The sequence below is a fragment of the Schistocerca cancellata genome, chromosome 6 (assembly GCF_023864275.1).
Source record: "Schistocerca cancellata isolate TAMUIC-IGC-003103 chromosome 6, iqSchCanc2.1, whole genome shotgun sequence".
In the NCBI taxonomy this organism is placed as follows: Eukaryota; Metazoa; Arthropoda; class Insecta; order Orthoptera; family Acrididae; genus Schistocerca; species Schistocerca cancellata.
Genome location: NC_064631.1, coordinates 571,558,873 through 571,575,593, shown reverse-complemented (window position 1 = coordinate 571,575,593; position 16,721 = coordinate 571,558,873). Strand labels below are relative to the sequence as shown.

General features: G+C 39.7%; 1 protein-coding gene across 1 annotated transcript in view; it reads right to left on the bottom strand.

Moving 5' to 3' along the window:
• The window catches only part of LOC126191354 (protein FAM219A), a 107,118-nt gene that overhangs the window by 30,073 nt on the left and 60,324 nt on the right, over nt 1-16,721 (bottom strand). Inside the window, exons 2-3 of the mRNA XM_049932194.1 lie at nt 13,405-13,483; nt 1,895-2,051 (exon numbers count right to left, since the gene is read on the bottom strand). Coding sequence (XP_049788151.1) covers nt 1,895-2,051; nt 13,405-13,483 — 236 coding nt within the window. The remainder of the gene's footprint in view (nt 1-1,894; nt 2,052-13,404; nt 13,484-16,721) is intronic.

Here is a 16,721-nt window from a genome sequence, read left to right as displayed (position 1 = left end):
CTATAATTTTTTTGACATTGGACATCTTTGTATTGAATTAGTTCCAGTAACTTTTAGAATTTGATTATTTTTATGACCGTTATTAATTAAGAAATATGCATATTTTTGCTGTTTTAGGTAACAGTATAAAACCGGGTACTTGTGCAATTAAAAACAGAGCATGTTCTACATTTCAGTCTTATCCCTTTATATTGGTATAAAAAGAAACTATATTTGACAATGTTGCATATAATATCTGAAGATCTTCTCCACATGGAATCACTGCTGTGTGTATCAGTTCATAATAGCAAAAGCTGAAACAACTCCTAAAGGTGGTGGTGGTTAGTGTTTAACGTCCCGTCGACAACAAGGTCATTAGAGACGGAGCGCAAGCTCGGGTTAGGGAAGGATTGGGAAGGAAATCAGCCGTGCCCTTTCAAAGGAACCATCCCGGCATTTGCCTGAAACGATTTAGGGAAATCACGGAAAACCTAAATCAGGATGGCCGGAGACGGGATTGAACCGTCGTCCTCCCGAATGCGAGTCCAGTGTGCTAACCACTGCGCCACCTCGCTCGGTGAAACAACTCCTAAAAACTCAAATAAAATATAATTTTCATACTGTAACATTATTCATCATTGCTTTCATCTGATAAGTACCCCACACAGTCTCCTGCTGGTATAATGCCCTATTCTGTGGATGTATAAAAGACATTGATGGCTGTAGGTTTTGACCTTTTCTGCAGATAACTGTTTAGGTGTCATGTGAATGGGTTGCAAGTCATAATTCACGAGATATTTGCCTCTATGGTAGATTTAATATCCTGAACTCCTCTTGTGGACTGAAGGTAAAATTTATAGTATACATTCCCAGGTGAATTACACCTGTATTGCAACCATTTTATCTTTAGCCAAGGAACTGACCCTCCCAAAGTGTTTTATCATCAACAAAGCAGTTCACTGAAATTAAGAAAAATGCTGTGCTCATGTTCAAGTGCATTTATCAGCGGTTGCCTAGGAACTAATCTGATGAAATTAGCCCAATCCCGTGATATATAAATTTCTGCAGTTTTTCTGACAGTTCCATGGATGGAGTCACTCTCCATTTGGGTGCAACCAGTTCAAGAACCTTATGGCTAATAACCTCCAACTAACTAACACAATATTTTTCCTCATAAAATATATTCATGAGCACAATTGAGAAATTACTCTTCATGTCCTAGCCCCTGTAAAGTCACTAAATATAATGACATTTGCTGTTCTAGTAGTGCAAACAGAGTACATAGCATTCCTGCATTTATGATATGACACTGGTTGCCCGGAAACCATATTCTCCTGTTCTCATTAAAGTTAGGCTTTACTTACTCTGTAATCAAATAACAATGGCTGGAAACTGATTGAATTTGCTTTTAGCAAAGGACTGGTGATTAAAAGTATGTGCTCCCCACACAAAGACATTCATAAGGGCACTTGGATATCACCAAATGGGCTGATAAGAAATTAAAATAATAAGATACCTGCTGCAAAATTCAGGATTTGTTGACTGCCATGCTATAGCCCTGGAGATTCAATTTCAGGAAGTTCATTTCCAAAATTCTGCAGTTTTTCTTCATTGTTTACATTTTTGTCATTATGACACAGTAATAATTCTATTTGCACCTTATTCTGTTAGCCCATAGTCCCCACAAGGGTATTCTGTTATGATCCATCAGTTCCAAAGTGTTTTCATTTATCATCTTACCTCTTACTCATTGCACTAACCATTCCACAGTGTAAGCTTCACATTTTCCCTAGTTCTTCTCATCACCACTTTCACTCCTCCTCATACTTTCACTGCATCAACATTCGAAAGAAAACTTATCTCCGCATGAACAGATAATACTATGATCAAATTAATAGCTAAAAAAATACAGTACCTTTCATCTGTTTCCCACTCAACTAATGGTTGTTGTTCCCTTTGGGTCGAGGCACCTGGTTTATTCGGAATTGGTAGTCTCTGTATTGGTATTAGACTGGAATTCTTTTTATATTCTTGAAGTCTATGATTCTTTTTAGCTTGCTCTATCCTTTGCTCTGAAAATAAGAACACTTGTGCTGTTTGTAAAATTAAAGTAATATGACAGTCACAAAACTGTTTTATAAGTCTAAGATACAACAAAGCTAAACAGTGAAAAAGGTCAGGGGTGGGGCAGGGCTCTTTTCTGTAGAGTTCCATATCTCAGTGTTCCATAGTAGTCACAATAAGCACTACTATTCTATTTCACATTGTTATGCTATTGGGGGACTTCAAACAGTTAGTTACACATGTCCCACACTAAGACCATTGTACAACAAGAATGCTGCATTGGTGGAAGAGAACACAGGTTCTAGATTTCCTGCCAACATATTTCCATCGTGGTGTGGTTAACATGTGAACTACAATGTTGAAGCGAAATGGTGCAGCAACTGGAAGCATACACCAAAGTTGATGTACAAGGAATAGTACAATTCTTGTAAGCAAAATGTCTTAAATTGGACACATATTCACCATGACATTCTGGCACTACAGGGACCAAATGCAAAGCAGGGTCCAACCATAGTGGAAAAGTGCCAACAATTTGACCAAGGGTGTACATGATTCTGATCAGTAAAGGCCATAGACACTGAAAATCAGAGACAATGTCCAGGCAACTGAGGAACTAATTTGCAGTGAACACATAATGTGTAGTGGGGAGATCACACTGTTGTAGAAATAATTCAAAAGCCAAGATCACTTAAATACTGTTTACTGGATAACCGGTTTCAAAACACTTAAGGTCCATCATCGGATCTGAATGCGGATTAACATTTATAAACCATTTGGACATAACAATACATGAGGTAGACCAGCTGACATAAAATCATTGTCACAAAAAATAAAAAAAAACAACTGCTCTCATGGTCATTCATTTCATAAGATATGTAACACCGCAGCCACAGGATAAAATTATTTAGTACATGACTGCTGCTCAACTAACAACGGTCGGCATACCAGTTATCCAGTATACAGTATTTAAGTGATCTTGGCTTTTGAATTATTTCTACAACTGATTTACACTAATCACATATGGTCCAACAATGAGAACATTCACATAGCAGTTCTCGAATGCCTCTGCAACAAATGAGTGGATTTCTGTTATCAAGGACTTGAACAACTGACAGAACATTCTGCCAATTGTTTACAAAGACTTGTGATTGTTGCAAAATAGTGTAATGTATCCGTGATATCAGAGTCTGGAAATAGAATATCCAATGATTTTGAAAATAACACACACAAAAATCACTTAGAACTATTTGGTTGCAAAAATGTCAAACAATTAAAAAAGGAAGAGAATTGAATCAAATGGTCAAATGTCAACTGTGAAATAAACTGAAAGGACATTATAACATTTATTATGCTTGATATGTCTGCAGCTCGTGGTCTTGCGGTAGCGTTCTCACTTCCTGCGCACGGGGTCCCGGGTTCGATTCCTGGTGGGGTCAGGGATTTTTCCTGCATCTTCATCATCATCATTCATCCCCATTACAGTGGGAGGAAGGCAATGGCAAACAAACTCAGCTAGGACCTTGCCTAGTACGGCAGTGCAAGTCTCCCACTTTGTCCCCTACGCTCCTCGGAGTATGGGACCTCTTCATCATCATCATCATCATCATCATCATGCCTGATATGTGGCACACAGATACATGAACAGCACAGGGGCTTAACTAGCTTTTATACTACTACTCGTATTTGACATTTTGTGTTGTCATGGCTGCAGACGGGTGCATTTCGGTATGTGTGTGATTGTGTTTGTCAGAATAATTACTAACAACAAATAGTGGTAGTTTGAAAGTTAATCAAATTTCCGTGCTGTTGCATATGTATATGCATCATACCACAATCAGCTACAGGTGAGTTATTGTCTTCCCTCACTTCTGTTTATCATTTCCATCCTTTTATATCTGCACAAGGTGTGACGAGAGCACAGACTGTCATTGTCGGCACAAACATATATTATATGAGTTGATGGTGGCTCAACAGCAAGCTGAGAACTGAACTCTGGAAGAGAGAATGAAACTCAATGAGCAAGTCAATCTATGGGGAGCAGAGTGTCCTGACACCACCTGAACACGAGCATTAGAATAAAAACAAATTTCACAAGCTGCAAGATGGTCGAAAAAGGAACAAAGATGCAGAAAGTGTAAATTTCTTTATTTCTTGTCTATGATCACAAACTTATTAGGTTCTCAGACAACCAGTTTTGGTCAGCAATGACCATTTTCAGATCTGCAGGAAAATATGAGAAAAATAACAAATGCAGCTAGTGGATTGTCTACAGCTTAAAACAATAAAATAGGCCATGATGAAAAGTATTATTGACATACATGTGAAAATTATACTCCTTCCCCAAAAACGCATTTTCTTCACATAGAGCCAAAAATAGCATGGCTTTGGCTACAATCTCCATCAAAAAACCAGCAAGGGCAAGAGATTCTGACCACAAAAGGATGCAGCTAGTTCCGCTGGAGAGGTGAAAGATTGAGGAGGCTGTGGTGAAGATTGGCCATCAGCAGGAGTGAGGACTCAACCTCTGGCAAGTAGGGGAAGGAGGGTGCCAGGTCAAATTTGTAGCCTTCTCATCAGTGGTCATGTGAGCTGTCCCTGCTGGTGCTCCATTTTCTGCTCGAAGATAGAATGGCAGAAGGTGCAGAGGGAGCAGCAGAGAGTGCACGGTGAGGTAACTGGGAGCCTTCTATCTGGCCAATGCTGTGACCAACTACATCATGCAGTCGATTTGGAGATGGAGGCAGTGGGGGCCCCACAGCCCATGGGTGCAATTGATTGGAATGATGAGTCAGCTGCTCCCGTATGACATCCACCATAAACAAATGCCAACTTTTATGGGCCACCACTTTGCTGGCAGCCCCCCTGCTGTCAGGCAAAAGACTGGGCCCAAACAGCAGCCCTGTGAGGAAAACAGGGTGGGCCGCAATGGTCGGGGCATGTGACTCATGACGCAACAGATTCAAAAATCCAAAATCTGGCACCAATGCAAACACCCTGCTGGACTGCAATCATTAACCAGCATCACCTGGTATATGGCAAGAAAACTAGACATTGCTTTGTCATGGGATGTGGCAGACACAGTCTTTTTTATCTGAGTGTTAAACATCTGCACAAATTACTCCACCTCCACCTTAGAAGCTGGGTGGTAGTGATATGCTGGATACCATTGTGGATAAAAAATGAAAAATTTGCAAACTCCCAAGAAACTAATTCCTGAGTGTTATTAGAGACTAGGGTCCGAGGAGAGCCCAATACCAGAAATGGCCAGCCACACATGAATGTAGATGTAGGAAAAGTGGCTGTCAGCATAGTGGAGGACAGTTTGGCAATGTATGGAAAATTTGACGAAGCACTTACGACCAAAAATACATGCTACCCAAAGAAAGGCCCCCCAAAATCAATGTGCACCCTGTCCAAAGGATGCTACGGAATTGGCCAAAGGGAAAACTGCCATGGCAGTGCAGACTGATTCTGCGCACAGGCCACACAACCCCGCATAAGGTGTTTAATATTGAGATTTATTCTATCCTCTGGGATCCAAAATTATGCAACACAGACATGTACTGCAGGCTGCTGCCTCTCCAGGCCACTGGCAACATTGCCATGAGAGATGCAGGATAAACAGTACAACCACAACATAAGCTCTCTGTGTTTGTTGCGAATTGCATTTCCTACATATGCTACAGTAACACATGTCACCAGCTTTATCACTAGAGGTGTGAGAGGTGCGGCATTTGGCACAGCAATTGCAGACACTAATTCTTCCTCCGCAGATCACATGCCTGTTGATCACCTTAGCAGTGTCCTTCCATTGGCTATAAAATATGACGCCCAGCTGACCGGATCCAGTTTGAATCAGGATTCACTTTGGGTTGAGCACCAATAGCATCCACTGGGCCCTCAATCAGAGATCCTTTCATCCCAACACAGTCATTCACTCAGAGTAGCACCCAAGGCTTCTCTTCAAATCTTATCTGAGTTCTCCATACAAGCTGCTGACATCTTTATTCTGAGCCATGTCTGAAGTCTTCACCCCACATCTCGTCCAAGTTCTGCATGTTGGACCTGACATCAGCAGCCATCAGGGCACAGCTCACTATCACTTCCAGATCACACCAGCTGGGTCCATGGCCTCTCCAGTGTAGCCCATCGCTCCACAGCAGCCATGCTACTTACGACTGGCTACAACCTTCTCTCTTGCCAGGACCTCTATCCTGGACCATCCTTGATCCCTACTGCTCTCCACCAATCTGGGCGCATTGTATAACCCTTTTTGGATCCCTCACAGTGCTATGTCAGGAACTACCAGTGGACTGGAAAAAGTAGTGCTGATTCATGTATGAACAAATGTTTTGTTGTATTCAGTTGATGAAAGTAAATAAAGTTCATTTATTTCTTGCTTCTTGGGTACATTAAATGGTGTAGCTCTCTCAGTCATGACACCAAAGTGATCAGCCACCAGCCAGCAAATATAATGCTACACCAAAGCCTTCAGATGATACATACTCCAGCACAACACGTGCAGCAGCTAGAGTATTCAAGGATGTAATGCCAGATGGATGACTACTCAACAGCTTTGCTCCTCTGTGGCAAGCATGAGCACACCCTGGACATCGCTAAACTTAGCAGAAAAAACATATGCCATACCAAAGCTACTTCAGAAGGAGTGCCCTCGGGTCATCCTCTATCTGGACTGGGGAAATTATTTTACAGAAAAGCGGGACAGTGGCCATGGCAGCCACAGCCTACTGTACAATCAAGAAGAATCCAGCAATGTCTCATCCACAGGGGCAAGGCAATCTTTGTTTAGCATATGCCCCAAAAACTGCACCTTTGGGAAGAAAAAAAACTACATTTTTCCAGTTTGCATCAAAGGTTATTCTACTGAAGGTGTTGGAAGGCTGGCAGATTTTTTAAATGCTCTTCTCATGTCACTATCCAGATGTCACTGAGGTTTACGCAACAGAGAATGCACTGAATCAACTGCTTAAAATATCATCGATAAATTCTTGGTGCAGATGAGATTCCAAAAGGCAAGAGATTAAAATAGTAAAGCCCTTTGGCACATTTTGAGTACCAGGAAATTCCAAGAAGCAGCATCCATCGGCAACTCCAGGTATGTGTCGCACAGGACAGTGCATGGAAAATACTGGCCCCCTGACAACTTTGCTAACAATTCTTTTGGCCATGGAATTGGATACACATCCCCAATACATTGCATGTTGACCATGTGTTTAAAATCACTGCAAATGCGCATGATGCTGTCTGGCTTCTGAATCACAACCAAAGGTGTGGCCCACTGACTTGAGGAAATAAGAGAAACGACCCTGAGATCCAAACAATCCTGCAACTCGGCCATGAACTTGACACGCATGGCAAAGGGAATTGGGGGGGGAGCAACAAAATTAGATATCACCAATGGCTTAAGGGAGACGTGTGCCTTGAAATTTTCTGTTCAACCCAAGATATTCTGAAACAGCTGGTTGTACATCCACAGTAACAAGTTCAGATATTGGTAGGGGTCTGAGCGACACTAAATGTAGTTTTTCAACTACATGGAAGCCAAAACCACAACAGGTGTCTAACCCCAAAATATTTTGCACCAAAAGTGAATTCACTACTAACGTATTAAGTTGCCTTTCAATATTCATATAACATGCAGAGACTGAGAATTGTTCCCTCAAAGGAATGCATTGTTCCTGTAAGTCACAAATTGACATAGTAGCTGTTGCAACACAGGGAAACCCAGGAGCCTTTAACTATCTGAGTTAATTAGGCTGACTGTTGCATCCATGTCTACCTGAAACTCAATCTGTCATGCATTCACTACCAACATTATCGTAATATGCTGAGGCGATGTTTGTGGGGTGTCAAAAAAATGGTTCAAATGGCTCTGAGCACTATGGGGCTTAACATCTATGGTCATCAGTCCCCTAGAACTTAGAACTACTTAAACCTAACTAACCTAAGGACATCACACAACACCCAGCCATCACAAGGCAGAGAAAATCCCCGACCCCGCCGGGAATCAAACCCGGGAACCCGGGCATGGGAAGCGAGAACGCTACCGCATGACCACGAGATGCGGGCGGTGGGGTGTCAGAGACAGTGCCCTGGGAGATAACTGGTGAAATTTATAATGTTCTATAAAGATACAAAAGAATGGTGCACTTCATTGTTTACATTACATAAATTGTAAAATTTTACATAAGCTGTGACTTTTAAATAAAAATTAAAACTGATTACAAATTTAACATAACATTTTAATCACTGCACTCATGTAAGCAAGTGCGGAATCCCGGTATTAGCTGAATAATTAATGATATTTCAGATGATCAAAACCAATGTACCTAGTTTGAAATTTAAATAGTATTAATGTAATCATGTAAAAAAATAATTTTTCAGTAAAAAAACACAAAGCAAGAACTACACAGCATTAAAAGCAATGTAAAATTATTGTAATATGAGTAATTTAATTGTAAATGAACTACACGATAATGGTATGTTTCAAGATGATTGTTATGCTTTTACAAATAGAAATTCAATGGAGGCCACGTGGCTTAGGGCTGAAATGGTAGAGATTGTATGATTTTTTTCACTTTATGTATTAAAGTACTAATGGAAGAAAAAATATTTTGTTAAAGATACTCAAGGACCAGCTCAACTTGCTACCAATTTCAGTTGGTAGCAATATTTTTTTTTCCAATTTTATCCCTAGCACTGCTACTTCCACCACAGACATGTGGTGGTGATTAAGTGGTTTTTGTGCTAAAAAGAAATAAATATAGTGCTATGTTGATTATATCTAAACTTATTAATTTTGAATATATTTTGATGGAATAGTGACATTTGAAGCACAAGCTCTGATGAGAGAAGGATGGGGAAGATACTCAACCATGCCCTTTCGAAGTAACCATCCCAATATGCCTTTCTACAATTCAGGAAAACCATACAAAACATAATTCTGGATGCCAATGTGAATTTCAACCATTTTCCTCCCATATAAGTGACCAGCGTCTTACCACTGTGTTACCTTGCTCTGTGAAAGCCATCTGAACTCCCCCTTTCTCCCACAATTTCTCATAAGCTCCTCTGATGACCCTACAGAACTATCACTCCTGGGAAACAAAACATAGTGTAATGAGTAAGTTAACAACCACCACAGGGTTGCTACTTGAATGATTTTTTTTCTCTCTGCATAGTTTTTATTCACCAGAAAATTAAAGACACTTTACAACCATGTAAGGAACCATAATCCATCCATAAAAACCTGCTTTTTGTTACCTGTTTTCTGTCAATTGTATTGCCAAGTCATAACTTACAAATTATTTTAAAAGCTTTAACATGAAAATAGTGTAATTTACCTGGATAGGTTTAGAAAAGCTATGAGTTATCAAGTTCTATCTTTTTACTATCATGTTATGAAGCACCACTGGGGGAAGATGACAAGTCCCAACTGAGTGAAATGTTTTGAAAGCAACATTGGTATCTCCCATCTCTTTCTTCATAACGCCTTTCAACAGAGAGTTGATTCTGCCTTTGCTTTCTCTCTGTCAGATGTGGGAACCATGTAGTATGAACAACTGGTAAGCACTTGTGACACATAGTGTTGTATTTGAACTATTATAAATATGTTTATCATATGTTGTGTAAAATTTTTGAAGGGATATGAATGCAGGTATAAACAAATGCAGATATGAACAAAATGACAGGTGGAGCCAATTTTTCAACTCTCAAATCCACAGGTGCACGTGGGGGACATTACAATGTGCATATTTGATGATAGAGGTGATGGAAATAAAAGCAACAGTGAAACCATAAAAATGACACAATACAAAAATGACCACCACCAATAAATTTTGCCAATTTTACAAATAAAAAAAGAGTGTGTGTTTATCAGTTCCCATAATGGAATCTGAAAAATGCAGACAAACACACAAATAAAAATATGTGGTATAATCTTGCAAGTAGTTGAACACTAACCTACATGTGAAAAGTTAAAACTATATGCTATTCTGGAATTCATACCTCATTCCTGTCTTTTGCAAGCAGTGTCCTGTTAATTATACCATCTGAGCACACTTTATGTATCACATTATTATCCATGATTTACAGCATTTAATTATTCAACAGAATCTTTATATTTTTCTCTTTAATTTTTTCTATTTATCTCATTTCCTCTTTTAGAAGGAATTGTTAACTTCATAACTGGTAATAGTACACCACTATAATCACATCATAGTGTGAATGTGTTACTATTACATTACCATTTTCACATCACTGATTGTCTCAGGTTAGGCAGAGTACATTTCAGCTTTCATTTCCTCAATATTTTGTCCTTTCGACAACACAGTTTTCCACATCATTTTTTCTCATCCCAGTTACCAGATATCATAATGTCATGTGGTCATAAATAAATGGAAAGGCAGGCAAGTAGTGTATCATTCTTGACAGGACATTTCATGGAATAGTGACTTCATAAAAAGGAAGAATGCAAATATCATCTGTAGCTTCAAGCTGCAGATAGCAAATAGGAGGTGTTGACAAGAAAGATGGAGCACTTGTAAGCTACAAAATGCCATCAAAATAACTGAGAGTATTGCCAGGACACTTCACTATATATCCTTGAAATCATACATAATGTTTCATATAAATCATGGGCTACTACTGAGTTTGAAATAATACCTCTGACAAGCAAGTAAAATAAAATTCATACTGATTTATAAAAAATAAAGCTTACTTTTGGAGAAATGGGTGGATATCACTGTTTGATGGTCACAATCAGCATGGTTTTCTTTATTTCATGAGAGGCATTCAATAACTAATTTAACATTTTTGTCTGAAAACAGGTTGGTTTTATTCAGTATTCCAATACTCGCATGTTATTCCCCAATCTTTTGGCTGTAAACCCCTACTTTTCACCACAACCTCATTCAATGCAAAGGCCTAACGCCACCTTACTATGAGGGCCTATATGCCTGTGTGGTACCACTCTACTGGTCAAAGTCAGAGCCATCATCCTGCTTCATCAATAACCTTCCATACATCAGCATACTGCTTCCTGTAGATTGCATCCTTCATAGGGTCAAACAAATATAAATCACAAGCTGTGTGGCTGTAGGTTGGATTAGGAAGAACAGTCCAATGAAGTTTTTTGAGTTCCTCTCAGGTGTGCAGACTTGTTTGAGGCCTTGTATTGTCATGAAGGAGACATTTATTTTCATTTTTATGGTCATGAACATGTCGAAGTCATTTCTTCAATTACTTGAGGATAGCACAATAAGCTTCAGAGTTGGTTATTGCATTATAAGGGGGAACATCAAACAGAATAACCCCTTCAAAATCCCAAAGGGCCATCACCATGACTTTACCAGCCAAGGGTCCGGTTTTGAACTTTTTCTTCAGAGAAGAGGTGGTGGGGTGCCACTCCATGCATTGCCATTTTGTTTCCAGTTCATAGTGATAAACCCATGTTCCATCACCTGTGGTGACTTTCGACAAAAAATTGTCATGTTCAGCCTCATAAAGTGCTATCAGTTCCATACAAAGGTCCTTTTATGCTCTTTATGGTTCTCTGTTAGACGACACAGAATCTAGTGGGAAGACACACTTCAAGTATCACAACTGATGGATGAGTGTGTCAGCACTAGCAACAGATAAATCCAGTTGAGCAGTGTGATGTTTCATTGCGATCTGTCGATCACCTCAAAAGAGAGTGTCCATATGTTCCAACACTGCAGAAGTCACAGCTGTGTGCGGCTGGTTGGCACATGGGAGATCAGATAGGTCTCTGATATATTTCTGTGATGATTAGAGACACGTCATCCAACAAGTCACCATGCTTTTGTTCACTGCCAGGTCTCTGCAGACATTCTGCAAGTGTCTATGAATATCTGTGATGTTCTGATTGTCCACCAAAAGAAACCCAATGGTAGCTCTCTATTTAGAAAGCACCTATATTCCTGATGCCATTTTCAAAGCTACATACAGCATCCCCAGGAAACTATAGAAGCTGAAACGTGAATATTCCACGAGTCCCACAACAAACTCCACATTTTTTTCAACCAAACTTGGTTGACAAAAAAATGTATTGCATTACTTGCTGAATGTCCCTCATTTACTGGTTTGAGAAGATTACCATCCATTTTCAAAGGCACACCTTCCACCGGCTTGAGTTGGTGTTCTGTCAATATGTTAGTCCATAGATGCACACATCAGTGGTAAACAGCACTGGAAGCCATTGCATGTACTGTTTACCTATTACAGACACATCAAAGGCGTAACATACTGCCAGCTTATCAGATTCAGTCTGTGAACAGTGCACATCTGAAAATGAGTCGTAATATCCTGATTCCAATAATGTAAGAAAGTAAACTTTACTGAATATGGCTTTTGGACAATTATCTGTGTCCTGTTCAATCCCAAACAGAATCATCAGACAGATAAAACCCTTTGACTGTGCACCTTTTGTGGTGTTCACGACTCACTGTCAACAAAAGTATAATGCATTTTGCATAAGTCACGTGGTATATACCCAGTACAGAAACTGCATTTTTAACTTTTATTTATTTTATCCCAGCTCAATTTACTACTGCTTGATGACTGCCGAACAAATGTTCAAGTGCTGTTTCAAAGACTGCTGAGAAACATTTACAAAATCTCCAGCCAATCAAGAAGACAATCTAGTCCTAAATCTCTAGCACAGGCAAATAACACATAACTTCTGAAAATAATCTTAAGTGAAACTAAATTATAAATGGCTGTCATTTTAGACATGGATATCTAATTTCACATTGTAAACAAAATTATTCTGTGTGTGACTTGACTAGTATTGGTATGGCAGTCAAGAGCAAGATGAGCAAGGTGCTTGACATTAATTCATCAGTCACTGCCAAAACATGGGTGTCCATTTAATGGGACATTTCATCTTTAAGGTAATGCTGGCACTGGTACTTTCACATGCCAGAAATGTCAAAGGTGCAGAGTCAGCATTAATAAAATTTCAGCAATATTTTTCTTATACAATTTAGTTTTATAAGTGATGGCATAATGTAATAATATGTACAGTCAAAAATTAAAATGAGCAAAGGTCCACTATATTAATTTACTTGTGCTTTCTTGTTTTTCAGTAATGGCTGTAACACCCAATATTTGGTTCAAATGGCTCTGAGCACTATGGGACTTAACACCTATGGTCATCAGTCCCCTAGAACTTAGAACCACTTAAACCTAACTAACCTAAGGACATCACACAACACCCAGTCATCACGAGGCAGAGAAAATCCCTGACCCCGCCCAATATTTGGGTCCAGTGTGACAGTATGCACAGTAAACAAGAATACTGATCAGCTACATTCATACCGAGCTTTCTGTGGAGCTGTTTTGCACTGCTTTTTTGAGGAGTTGCCACAGTGGTGCTACTGCATGAACTGTCACTGGCCTGGAAATAAACAGAAACAAAATAGAACAAATTATTAATTCTTCATTTCTCAACAGTGAACTGAAAATATAGAGTTAACCACAATATAATATTGGCATACTCCAGAAAGACCTCAACAATACCGTATTTACTCGAATCTAAGCCGCACTTTTTTTCCGGTTTTTGTAATCCAAAAAAATGCCTGCGGCTTAGAATCGAGTGCAAAGCAAGCGGAAGTTCTGAAAAATGTTGATAGGTGCCGCCACAACTAACTTCTGCCGTCAAATATATGTAGCGCTACACAGGCATCCTTTGTAGGCACAAAGACAAATACTGGCGCCAAAACCTCTGCGTCAGTAAATAAAATTTTTAAAAAAAATTGGAAGACGAGCTTTTTTTCTCCGCCCGAGTTTCGACCACTGCTTTTTCATACATAATCCAACGAAGTAAATACAAATTCCGTATTGTTCATCTTCGAATTTCAATGTACTACGAAAATCTGACTGGTAATACTGGGATTTTTGTCAATATGGCCAACTCTACGTTCTGAATTTTTTCCTACCTGTGAGAAGAGATGGTTGCTAATAGGAACCTGATGAAATGTGAATTTCATGCAGTATTCTCTTCACCATAAGAATAATACGAATATAAACATTTTGCCATGTATTCTTTGGTGTTTGCTTCTATCGCATTTAAATCCTGTCTGCCAAATAAATACGAAACTAGAGTGAGACAACAGCAAACGCGCAAGAATATACGTATCGTGTCATGTTTATATTCGTATTACTCTTATGCCTAATAGTGATACAATCAGAAATGAAGCACGGCAACTGACTAGATTTTTAAATCTAAGATGACTAATTTCTGTGCAGAATTTGATGTACTAAAGAAGCAGCCGCAAAGATTTTCAAACGGAGAAAAATTTTCGCCAAACTCTCGTTCAGAACATGTTCTATCATACGCAGTCTATTATTTGGTTCTTGTTCATCATTATCAAAGAAAGCAGCAGTGTAAGTAACAACAAATAGCAGTCTCTTGCCATTGTTTCGCTGGTGAGATGATTCCTCTCTCTCTCCTTTTTTTTGTAAGCGGCGGTAGCACGCACAAAAGCAAGCCACGCCGCGAGCAGCGGCAGGCCGTAAACACGCACTATCAGAATGCGACAAACAATGCATGACACAGTATAGTAATGCATTTTCAGCTTCGAGTGACTGATGTAAACACCTATAACATAGAAAACGGCACTTATCAGATCAAAGCAAAATAAGCAATCGATTCAAACCAGACGAAGCACGTGAAAAAGGAAGGGTATCCGTATAAATACGGACGGAGCGCCTGACGCATAGCAATGGCTACGTGGTACAGCTTAACTGCTAAGCTTTCAACTCGAACCAAACTACTGTAGCTGTATCGTCATTCATTCGACCTAAATTGTGTCTCATATTACAATGGACCAACTTTGTTTCGATTTGGAGGTGCGGCCTAAAACTTTTCTCTCCCCTTGAATTTCGAGTCTCAAATTTCAGGTGCGGATTAGATCTGGGAATTTTTTTTTTCCTTTATTTCGAGTCTCATTTTTCAGGTGCGGCTTAGATTTGAGTGCGGCTTAGATTCGAGTAAATACGGTATCTGCAGTCAACAGAATACAATTGTCACAATGTACTGCAGTACAAAAATTAGTTTTGGTGACAGTATTAAGTCACTGTTGAAGTACAACATATCAGAGAGGTTGCAAATAAGGTTTCTGACAAAGAGGCTCCTGCTGTGAAAAGAAAGGTGTAATGCACAGGACACAGAACTTGGTCATGGGGCATTGATGGCATCTTTGTCGACTGCATCTGGCTACCCACTCACAGTTACATGGGAGATGGCACCTTTAAATCTCCCACCTGTGTGCTGCCAGTCAGCTCGCTCTTCCATTGCTTACCAACTCGGATGTGGTGGGGGTGGCAGGTGGGGGGTGGGGGGGTAGTGGGGGGTGAGGGTTGGGGTGGGAGGATGAGGACTGGGGGGAGTGGGGGGAGGGAGAGGGAGGGATGGAGGTGAGGGGGAGGGGTGTCATGTGTACACACTGCCAGAGAATGCTGAATTAACATGCAACTCTGATTGACTGGTGCATCTTTTTAAGCAGCCACACTCACAGCTTCACCCCAGATTCATTGAACTTTCAGACTTGCACGAACGTATCACAACGCTATTAAGCATTTCTAAGTATCAGTGACTTACCACATCATATCAGCATCCAAGACTATTTCTTTCTGTATTATGAACTCCACACACATTGCAGATAACTGAGCAGCACAGAAGACCTACAGCTACACAAAGTTGTGTGTATCGCAATTATTAACTGTACAAATTGTAAATAAACTCATTAAAGCATTATCTTTTTGTAGATGTCTGACTGTATTAATTGGCCCCTTAAACTACTGACACATCATGTATCCACTGGAAATGAGTCTTCTGCATAAGTGTGGCAGTTGTTAGAAATTCTTAAAACTTTTAATAATTTTTGTGTGGTATATATTTCACAGCATTTTGTGTGGTATATATTTCACAGCATCTTTAATTTCTATATGGTATGGCAACTTATGGAGAGCAGTTACTCACTGCACTTACCCTTCACTAACCCTTTGCCAGATTGATGGATGCACAATGAAACCAGCAAACAACATCAGCACAGAATGCCAACAACCAAGTGCCATATCCTCCCTTCCACTCTTTTGATGTAAAACATGAGAAATGGACAGAGTACTACCTGCAACTCAAGCAATATTTAGCAGTATACAACATATCAGGTGAATCATGATGCTCTTCCTTGTTTTCATAGGTAGGAGTGTATATTTTTACATTTTTCAGGAAGCCTCTCCTCAGTTAAGTGTCTAAAACCCAACCCTACAAAAACATTGCTTGAAAATGGACAACTTCTTCAGAGCTCAGATTCATGTAGCTGGACTCATTTAAAATGTCTTCATACATGTCATAATAATCAGTCTTATAAGGAATGAATAGCTGAACTCAAGGGTACAAATAGAAACTGTAAATTTTATCTGCTTTTGTGGAGCCCCATTTCAAGATGTGTTTCATGCCATTATTCAAAACCCTGCTGATAATAGAACGTGGACTGACATTCTAAAGTCTTAATGACATGCTTAAAGTAATCAGAGCTCAGGAAGTGCAAGACTCAGCTGAAGTTGACTGTAATGTACCTATTGTTACAAAAGTGACTGCAGATAGTTCGCAGTGACCCTGGTACGAATTG